Genomic DNA, 10569 nt, shown 5'->3' with positions numbered 1-10569 from the left:
CATGTCACTGACAAAGATGTCGAACCATACGGGTCCAAGCACTGGGTTTAAGGCACTGGCTGTACCCACCTACGGTTACAACTGGTTGGCAATAAGATCTGCTGCACCAGCTTGAGCATCCCACACCACCAGTTCACACAGACACCACATTCTCGTCCCGCTAACACCTCCACCTCCCTCACCCCCAACACGCACAGCTTGCTGCCCCCCACCCCACTGGGGATGATCGTCGCTTACCCACTAGCACGGTTATGACCTTATTGCTGGCATACTGCTCGATTTCTCGCAGCCACTCGGGGAGACACCGGAAGGATTCCTCACAGGTGATGTCGTAGGTCAAGATTAACGCGTTGGCACTGCGGTAGTAACTTTGCGTGATGGACCGGAATCGCTCTTGCCCTGCCGTGTCCCAGATCTGCAGCTTTTGGCATAACAAGGAAGGGTGGTAAAAGGAAGGAAAAAAAGTTATTTAGCTTTGATAGCAGTGCTGGTTTGACCTAAAAAACACCCTTCAGGGTAAACCCAGTGCTGGGAAAGCACTTCGCTCTTCGCCCCTTTGGCTTCCCTTCCCCCAGCAGTTTTTGTTTCCATTCCTGCACTTGTGGATTGAAATGCAAGGCACAAAAGTCAGCTGGCACTACAGCCAGCCCCTGGAAGCTGCAGGTCTGATGACTTCCAGCATCTGCCTCTCCTGTAGACAAAGCTGCTGGCCTGGAATTACAACACAGGCGCTGGAGGGAGAAGGTCACTCATCCTGCCTCTGAAGTCCAACCAGCAGCAGCATCCATCCCACAAAGAAATGCAAAAGCCCCTTCTCCAGCTCCCACGGCTATAGTCACCCTGAGAGGATGCACTGATGGCTGGAAGCCAGAGGAGTGAACAAGGAGCTCAGCCGAAGGCTGGTCCAAGGACTCGTGCTTCCTCTCTGCCACTTCAGCCATCTTGCCCCGTTGCTCACTGCCTGCCTTCCCAACACGTCCTTAACTACATCAGAGGGGTCGGGAGCGTTTGCCAAACCTTCCGGGCCCAGGAAGACAACATACATTTCCCCATACAAACTGAACTCGTGCTGGTTTTATAATTGGCCCATCTGATAGTTTTTGGTGGCTCATCAAAACCTCAGTTCTTCAAAAAGGCAGTCAAAGAAACAAACATCAAAAATTAAACTATTTCAGCATAAGAATACTCTGCTTCAGCTTTTTTTTTTTTTTTTTTAAACACCCCTCCCTGGGATTAAATAGGCGAAAGGTTGATTTCCAGCCAGAAACCTGGGTACTTTGGGAAGCAAAAGGTAAAGTATTCGAGATTTTTTCCATATATTCAACAGCCTGTAACAGAGAAAACATTTTCCTTGCCCAGTTCCAAAGTCGAACTACACCAGGTAGCCATCATAAACGTCTCAGTTTGAAATGAGAGCTCCCAGTAGCAGCTTTCAGAGGGGCAGTATGATTTTGAAAGAGTACATTTTTGCAGAGAACGTAATTTGTGGCTGGCTCACAGCTCCTGGGCACCTTTGTGCTTAATCCCTTGGCGTAGTTGGGTTTAAATGGCTGAACCTGGCACCTGCAGTTACGTGACGCACAAAGCCCAAAGTCAAATTACTTGCACATGAAATTCAGGTAACAAATGAGTCCCTGTTAAAACAGAGCAGCCTCCAAACTCTGGCAGATGGAAAAATATGGACAGTTTTGTTGTTGCTCAGCATTTTCTTACTGGCTACAGTCCCGAGTCTACCTGGGAGCTGGATGCAGAAGAAGGCAGGGAAGAGCCCCTGACCTTACAGTCACTGATAAATCCTTCCTGCACACAAAATCCAAACTGCACACTTCAGCCCACTGATCCTGCCAAATGAAATACTTCACAGCAACCAGTTCACTTGTACCATTTTTTTCCAGAGGAACCAAAGGACAGTGCCTGACTCAGCCTGCAGAAAACCTAGATGTCTGTTTTCTTGGAGCCAGCTGATGCTTCCCACTCTCCCAACACTTGCACATACTGGCTTTATGCATATAAACATTTCCACCAAATGCAGTAAGGTCACAGGTCCATAGAGCACAGCCCTCTATCTGCAGCACTGAGGATGTTTCGCTGTGACCAGCATGATAACTGCTACCTACTTGGCTTGAATTTGTGTAGCCTCTTACTACAGGTGCTGTACATATTTCATAGAATCACAGAACGGTTTGGGTTGGAAGGGACCTTAAAGATCATCGAGTTCCAACCCCCCTGCCATGGGCAGGGACACCTTCCACTAGACCAGATTGCTCAAAGCCTCATCCAGCCTGGCCTTGGACACTTCCAGGGATGGGGCATCCACAGCTTCTCCAGACAACCTGTGCCAGTGCCCTCACCACCCTCTCCGTGAAGAACTTCTTCCTGATGTCTAATCTAAACCTCCCCACTTTCAATTTAAAGCCATTTCTGGGTTTATTAGGAAAGGCCAGGCAGATCAAAAGCCCCCTCAGCTGCACAGCGCTGTCTCAGCTCATCTGTCAGCGAGCTTTAGTCGCTACTCACCTCTCATACGGTAGCATGAAAGCTGTGTGCCAGCCAAGTCCCTCTCCACTGACTTTCAAATGCAATTTTGAAAGCTGGAAAGTCTTTTTCCCCAGAAATCTATCATTTATTTTCACGTCTGAAAACCTTCTTGGTAAACAGCTCTGCTCTCTCATCCTGGATCCCAGCAGACTCACAGGAGATGATGCCCAGAGCAGAAGCAGAGTCACGGCTCGGGCACTGCTAAATGAGCTCACAGTCACAGAAGCACCTCATTTGACTGAGACAGCCTTTTCATCGCTCTGTGCTCTGACTCCTTCCTGCTTTTCCTGCTTACTAAATGTTTATTCTCACTAGCACTGCTTACTCAAAAACTTTCGCTTACAAGATCACTCCCAGAGAGAAATCCGTTTGCCTTTCAGGTCCCGGCAGGTTCATACAAGTGCCCAAACGTGACGTATTAAGTGTCTTCCCAAGCTTGGTCACGGCAGCCGAGCTCTGGTGACTCGAATTGACTCCACTGGTGGGGTCAGGAGAAGGACTTTGGTTTAACAACTCATTTGCCAGCCCCGAGGTGATGAAGGGAGTTGCCTGGGTGGGCACTTGTGCACTCAGATGTTTACAGGGGGCAGAGGCCTACTGTGCTGACGAGTTTGCATGCAGCTTGTGGAGCTTCCCAGAACCATCCCTGGCCCCGAGACAGCCTATGTTGGCACTACTGCTTCCGACTTTCTCTTCAGGAGTTTGCATCCTCAGTCCAAGCTAGTCTTAATACAGGATTATGTCATGGGAGCAGTAAGTCAAACGCAGACAAATCCTGAGGGTGAGTTCACCTGCGCAAAAACCTCCAAAAACCATGTTCTTAAGGCTCCATCAGTACTTGACAGGGAATGAGATGCTGGGAAAGGTGTGTGACATGGATGGCATTAATCTTCCTCAGGGATTGCTTTTCACCCTCCGCTGACCAGGACAAGCTTGAGATAACTGGTTTAAGCCAGGTATATAAAGAAAAAAGCAATCAATTCCACCTTCAGTGCAGTACTTAAGCCATTTACCAGCTTAAGTCCTCTGAACTGCTCCATTGGAGCTGGTTTTGGACAAAGGAAGCATCTCTGCTGTCCGAGGAGCCTGGACAAGCTGCATCCATGTCCTGGCCAACCCTGTTATGTCAGATGCCTGCTAATGAGCATCAGAACGACTGAGCTAAGCACCACACCAGGGACTACACGTGATCCTCACTGCTTCCCTGCCTGCTGCTCTGTCCCACTTGCACACCAATGTGCTGAACATTATCTCTGTCTTTATCAGGGTATTTACAGGGTATTTACACCCTTTTTCCTTCACCTGCTTAGGCTGGAAGGTCTTCTGGTCAAGAACCATCACTTGCCACAGCTTAGTGCAGGTCCTCATGCAGTGGGGTGGCAGCCTGCTGACACGCCTGTGGCTTTTAAAATCTGTCCTGAACTTAGGAACACACCAACTGATTTTCTTCTCAAAAACACTCTGCACTGAAATACAGGTGACAACTCAGAGCTGAAAATCTGCACGAGTCCACTGTTTTCATCCTATCACTCTCACAAGCTTACAAATGGGTGTCGATGTCACACCACTGCTGCTCTCCCGTTTGCTCACTACTAGATCTGATGATGGCAGCAAAGGAGAAAAGAAATTTTCCACTTTGATGCCTGTGAATTTATTGCAGGCAGAGTAATTCCAGGAGCAGGTCAGGGACCCTAGACATCGCTACAGTAGTCTCAGATAACCATACTCTTCTCCCACCTCTTGGACACCACAGTAGCTCTAGAGAAATCTCTGCTAATGAGCAAAGCAGCACTAGCTAACACCCATGGGCACTGGATAGATCAAACCATGGATGAATCCAACCACAGAATCACAGAATGGTTGGGTTGGAAGGGACCTTAAAGACCATCCAGTTCCAACCCCCCTGCCATGGGCAGGGACACCTTCCACTAGACCAGGTTGCTCAAAGCCTCATCCAGCCTGGCCTTGGACCCTTCCAGGGATGGGGCATCCACAGCTTTTCTGGGCAACCTGTTCCAGTGCCTCACCACCCTCTCTGTGAAGAATTTCTTCCTGATATCTAATCTAAACCTCCCCACTTTCAATTTAACCCCATTACCCCTTGTCACTTCAGGCCCTTGTAAAAAGGCCCCCCCAGCTTCCTTGTAGCCCCTTCAGGCACTGGAAGGCTGCTATAAGGTCTCCCCGGCGCCTTCTCTTCTCCAGGCTGAACAAGCCCAACTCTCTCAGCCTTTCAACCATGGATTCCATTAAACACAAGATTGTTCCCTGGTGTCTTTGGTCCATGCAAAAGTAGCTCTCTGCCAAGTGACACTCAGGCTCCGTTTGGGAGTTAGCACAGGACAGGGACACTTTCCCAGCAGCAGTTTGGTTGTAAACACCTTATTCTGGAGGGTGAAAGAGTTACTATGGAGGACACTGCCCTTCTCACTCAAGCTGTTGACTGAAGCACCAGTATTGTGACCATCTCCACTTCTCCAGAATCCATACACTGTCAGAAGTGGAAGATGAGCCTTTGCCATGCAGAACCACCCAAGTCCAGAAGCCTGCTCTCCAACAGCTGCCTTGAGAGCTCATGGGAGACCACCTTCATCAAGCACATCCCCGTGGGAATACAACAGATTCCTGCTTACCAGCAGTGCCACGATCAGAGGCTGCACTAAAGCACTTTGTGCTCCCTCAACCCCAGCCAGGCACGATCTCAGTGTCTCCTAAGCAAGGACAGAGTTTTGCAAGATCTTCCCTTCTCCTTTCTCCCTTAGAGGAGGTTCACTCTCACAATCCTGACGGCAGCTACGGAGAGGGACGCAAAGACTGCTCAGAGCCAGCACGGCCTGAGCGGTGCCAGACATCCCTGCGCCGCCCCCCGTGCCTTCCAGCAGCAGGAGGGCTGCAGCAAGAAGCCTCAGCTATGTTATTGTCACACGAGTTTACACTTAAAACCATCAGGCTCCTACCTTCACTTTTTCACCGTTTATCTCCACAGTTTTAATCATAAAGTCAACCCCAATTGTGGCTCCTTGACCCGGCGGGAAAAGCCCCTGCACAAAAACAAGAGTTTCATTAGGCTCATTTCTGTAGCAGGACAAAACTCTGAGTGCCAATGATCACCCTTCCATCCTCAAAACTATTCCTCCCTTGTCCCCTTCCCCAACACTCATTTCCGTCACATTTAGAGGGGAAAATGTGACATTTCACCAACACAAAGGTTACCAGAATTCAATCCCACAGTGTTTTCCCTGCCTACATGTCCCTAGTCATGGAGCAAGTCACTGACTTCAGAGGTAGGAAAACAGAAGAAAAGGAGGGTGCATACAGGGGAAAAGAAAGATAAAGCCTTCTGCTTCTGTGCAGTTGGGAAGAGGCAGGGAAAAAGCAGATGAGGACCCTTCCCAGTTAGGAGGATATTTCCCAATGCCTTGAAAGAGGTGTGAGCACCCGTGTGGGGCGAGATGCCTTTGCTCCTACAATCTCACACCTTCCCTCTCCCTTCCACCACCCCCCACAGCATGGGAAGGCATTTCTGGCAGCTCCCAGCACAGGGATCACATCCCCGCACAGCGTTTTGGGAGTGAAGCGCAGAGCCAGACACCACCAGTGTCACAGCAGTGGCAAGGGCCAGCGTGACACTGGTGGTATTTGAACGCAGCACCATCAGAAAGGAGCAAACAAAAAAAAAAAACAACCCACCAAAAAAACCCCAAGCTTCTTGGTTTCTGGTGTCTAGGTCTACAAAGTCATGTTGATTTTGGGGCATATCCACTCCCCACAGCAGCTGCGCTGCCAAAGCCCAAGTAGCAGAAGTGGCCCCAAATTTTTGCGGTTAACCCTCTGAGGTCACATGTGGTTGGAGACTGTTAAACATCCACAGCTTTAACACTAAAATTACCAGTGAGGGGGAAAATCGCTGATAATTCCTAGTGGGGAGTGCAACAAAAAACCCACAATTTATGTTTTATAGAGCATCATACAAAACCTCCTCTTGCTCCAGAGGACAGAAACCTGGTCCTTTCCCTGTTATTCTGCCACAAAAAGGGTCTGATGTTTAGCAGGAGACACTGGATTGACAGCCCAGGGTCCTGATTATTTGATTAACTACTAATTACAAATAACAGGGAGAGCTTTGCACAGCAGCAGGAGGGATGGGGAAGAGAAGGCACATGGGAGCGGAGCAGAAGATGTACTGGTCCTTATAACTGGTCCAGAGCACCTTTAAATCAGGAGGATTTTTCCCAATGGCTCTCAAGAAGGTTTTCCATCTTCGGAGACGGAAGAGTCCTCTCCAACACAAGATCCCCAACAGGGCTAAGCACAGCACTAGACACAGACGTCCTGCTGGTGCTAGTGCATTGCTCTAGGCGACGCGTGCGCTCCGAGCTGCAATGCCAGTGGAGCCGGCAGTGCACAGCTCCGTTCCCCATCCCAGCGCTTCCCCCACCCCGATGTTCCCCGTCCAAGAGGTGGCCGACCTTACCTGAGTGAAGCGACGGACCAAGCAGGTCTTCCCCACACCGGCGTTGCCGATTAAAACAATTTTGAAGAGGAAATCATAATCTTCCATACTCATTTACGCAGCTGCAAGAGAGAGCACGACATGACATAAGCCAAGGCGGCAGGGAAATGCCCTTTTATTTTTTTGCTGAACTTTATTCCTCCAAATGTTCCGAACAAAGGTCTCCTGGCATGTGTGTGACTCCCCAGATAAGGCAGAAGAGTCCTTCCCACCCGAGCTGGGGCATCCACGTAGTTCAACAACAGCTGCTGTGAAACCTCAGCCGTGGTTTAGCTTTCAGGCCATCTCCCCTGGCTGCCCACGAGTCGGAGATGCTGGTTCTCAGCCTTCCAAGCAACACTCCGCAAGCCCCAGGCACCATTCCCTACATGTCCCCAAATGTTTGTTTGATTTTTAACTCTGTCAGCTCCAAAGGACAGTGACTTTGCCACCTTGTCCGAAGGGAAAGTGTGATTTATTTCTGTCAGGGCAATACCCAGTATTTCTGTAAGCTCTTCCCAGGGGGACAGTGTGGGGCTAGGTACACGCAGAGCAGGGTTGGGGAGCACACGGGGGCAGAACGGACAGGTAAATTGAAATAATTTAAAAATAAAAGCAAGAGTGTTTGCCTTAAAAGCAAAATAAGCTCATTTGCTAAAATCATAGTGGGGAGTGAGGTAACAGTTTGGCTGAGTACACAGAGGATTTTTAAAAAGAAGAAACAATAGATGCTACTAGAAATATTTCTGAGATTATTTTCTTTAGTTCTGTGAGAACATCTTGCTTGGCATAAAGCTCAAGTGGGACGTGAACACAGAGGAGCCTGGAGGGTACCCAGCACACATCCCGCCCCACAGCCCAACCTCCTCGGCAGGAGGCAGAGACCAGGGTTGCCTACACGGGGGAAGAGCCACAGGGCTTCCTTCAGCCACTCGAGCTACGGGAAGGAGCGAACAGATCAATGTAGAGTTTGCTGTGGCTGAGCAAGGCATGAGGGCCGAGTATCCACAACTCCATCTCCAGCACAGCCAAGGATTTACAAGCCATCAGTTGAGACACCAGGTAAGGAGATAGCTAAGCACTGGTACCTAAACCACCAGTGCCTATGGATTAGACACTAGATGAGGAGATAGAGCCAAAGATGGGGGAAGAATGAAAAAAAGACTATGATGAAATCGCTATCCTCAGTAAAGCCCAGATACCTCAGAGGGTTTTTACAAAGCTGACGAAGGAAGCCAACGTAGCACGGATGAACAAGCTTCTTGCACTCACCCGCAGGCAGAGTGCCTTCTCCCACCGCCCCCAAAGGCCCTTCCTTGGGAGGGTTCATTCCCACACAGCAGAAGGCCCCAGCAACAGACCCTGGTCCCACCGTACAGCTGTGACAGGCTTAGTGCCAAACAGCCAGAGTGCAAGGTGACATGGAGACAGCCTGGGTCTGCCTGGCAGGGCACACGGAGCGGCTCCCCGAGCACCAGGAGTCTGGGGGACCAGAAAACTGACTCAGCTGCTTCGTGTCTATGTGATCCTTGGCCTTTCCAGCAGCCAAAAAAAAAAAAGGGTAACCACACCAATTAGTGACTAATGATCTGCATCACATCAGCAGATGGTTAGCACAGGGACACGGCTGAGTCACTACGCAGATATGTCACTTCGCCTGGGCCAGTGACAGAGTGGCACTTGCCCTGCTGATGCTTTACTGAGCTGGAGCTACAGCCCCCCGCAAAGTGTCACCAAACAGCAGCAGCTGAGGCTGTCCTGAGGATGCTCTAACCTCACCCTGCTCCGACACACAAGGCCTTGAAGCTCCCTCCTATATCTTAACACAGTGAGAGAGTGAGACCTTAAAGAACAGCCTCAAAAAAAGCCCTTTTTTATTTTCTGTAGCTGTTCTTTTGTGTAATCGTTCTGTATCTCCATGCCTGGTTTTCCCAGAGAGAGCCTGCATAACAACAGTATTAAGAACATGTTGACAATGCTCTTATGACAAAGGCTAAGTGTTAATACATGGTTTCAAGCTTTTCACACTAGTCAACATGAAGAAAAACGTGATCATCCACTAAAAGCTATTTCAAGACTAACAAGACTTACTCAGCACTGGATAATTATCCTTGGGATGTTTCAAATCCCAAGGGCATTGCTCCCCCCACGGAGGGATTTCAGTTCTATTACTTGCATCCTAAACAATCCAACATTCAAATTTATCTTCTCAGGAAACTTAAAAATAAACTTCCGCTGCAGATCTTTGCGCTCAGAAACACTAAATGGTTCAGACAGACCCCAGAGTTAGGTTTGGTCCCCTTCATTAGGCTCCAAGACTAATTATACATGATAATGACCCTGTCTTTGGCTGTCTTCAAGGCCAGGCTGGATGAGGCTTTGAGCAACCTGGTCTAGTGGAAGGTGTCCCTGCCCATGGCAGGGGGGTTGGAACTAGATGATCTTTAAGGTCCCCTCCAACCCAAACCATTCTATGATACTATGACCCCAAACGGGAATGGAAAGACAAGCCAAGGCCATAAAACAAACAACACAATGATGAGATCAAATGCCAGGACTGAAGAGACAAAAAGTGGGGGCAGAGGAGGGGAGAAAGCAGACTGAGCAGCAAGGAGGAAAGAAGTAATTTGGGACGTGGAGTGGGCAGGTGAGGTTGACAATCACTGCCCTGTCATTCCCCCGTTCGCCAAAATTGGTGTTTCTCCCTCTGACGTGCACACACGCTAACCTACCACGGCGTCAGCGCTGAACACAAACACTGCATCAGCTACCCTTACGAAATCATCTCCTTCTGCAAGCAGGGCCTTTCAGCCAAATGACCTTTGCTGCGGACTCGGGCTCACGCAACCCTCCCTCTCCCCAGGGAAGATGTGTCTCAACCTCTGCCCCGCTTGCCACGGCTGGGGAATGTGCATCTCAGCAATACACCACACTTGGAATTATATGGCTTTAAAAAAAAAAAAATTAAAAAGGCAGAGTGCAGCATTGTTTGCTTGTTTTTTGTTTTGGGGTTTGGTTGGCTGTTTTTTTTTTCCTTTCTGTTTTCTTGTGCTTGCAGGCACAGGGCTCTGCCTTGAATCACTGCCACGGCTGAAGGCATTAGGGCCACAGCCGCCTGTCCCACCCTTTGCCAGAGCAAAACCCTGCAGCAAGGGCAGGGGATGGGATGCCTGTCCATGACTCAGATACCCCTCACCACATTTGTTTAAATCCCAAATAGGGCTGGCTGCGGCACAGAGACATGCCCTGCCATGAGATGAAACAGGAGCAGAGCCTGAGGCTGGCAGCAGGGCAGAAAATTGGGTTTCACAGCCGTTTTTCCCAGAGGCAGTTTATACAGTCAGCACCCCATCCAGCCGTCACAGCGCACGACCCCCAGGGCTGTTCCCACCAGCCTCACAGGGGATCAGTTTGGCAGGGTTTAATCATTTGGGTCGCTGCTCAGCTCCACTCCATCACGCAGCCCCACGCAGTCACTGCAGGCAGGAACGAGAAGCCAGGAGGGGTGAATTGAAAAGATGCGACTACCAGGCAGGGCA

General features: G+C 49.7%; 1 protein-coding gene across 1 annotated transcript; it reads right to left on the bottom strand.

The window, feature by feature from the left end:
* Window positions 1-237: 237 nt before the first annotated feature.
* RAB30 (RAB30, member RAS oncogene family) lies at window positions 238-7105 on the bottom strand (the record flags this gene model as incomplete). Its single annotated transcript, XM_010148448.1, has 3 exons — window positions 7013-7105; window positions 5496-5579; window positions 238-421 (listed from the first exon to the last, which is right to left on the bottom strand). Coding segments are annotated over exons 1-3 (361 nt in total), but the record flags the coding sequence as incomplete, so codon positions are not given.
* Between the last annotated feature and the right edge of the window lie 3464 nt (window positions 7106-10569).

The sequence above is a fragment of the Eurypyga helias genome, unplaced genomic scaffold (assembly GCF_000690775.1).
Source record: "Eurypyga helias isolate BGI_N326 unplaced genomic scaffold, ASM69077v1 scaffold8093, whole genome shotgun sequence".
NCBI lineage: Eukaryota > Metazoa > Chordata > Aves > Eurypygiformes > Eurypygidae > Eurypyga > Eurypyga helias.
Note: the sequence above shows the minus strand (reverse complement) of the source record. Positions and strands in the feature narration are given on the sequence as shown.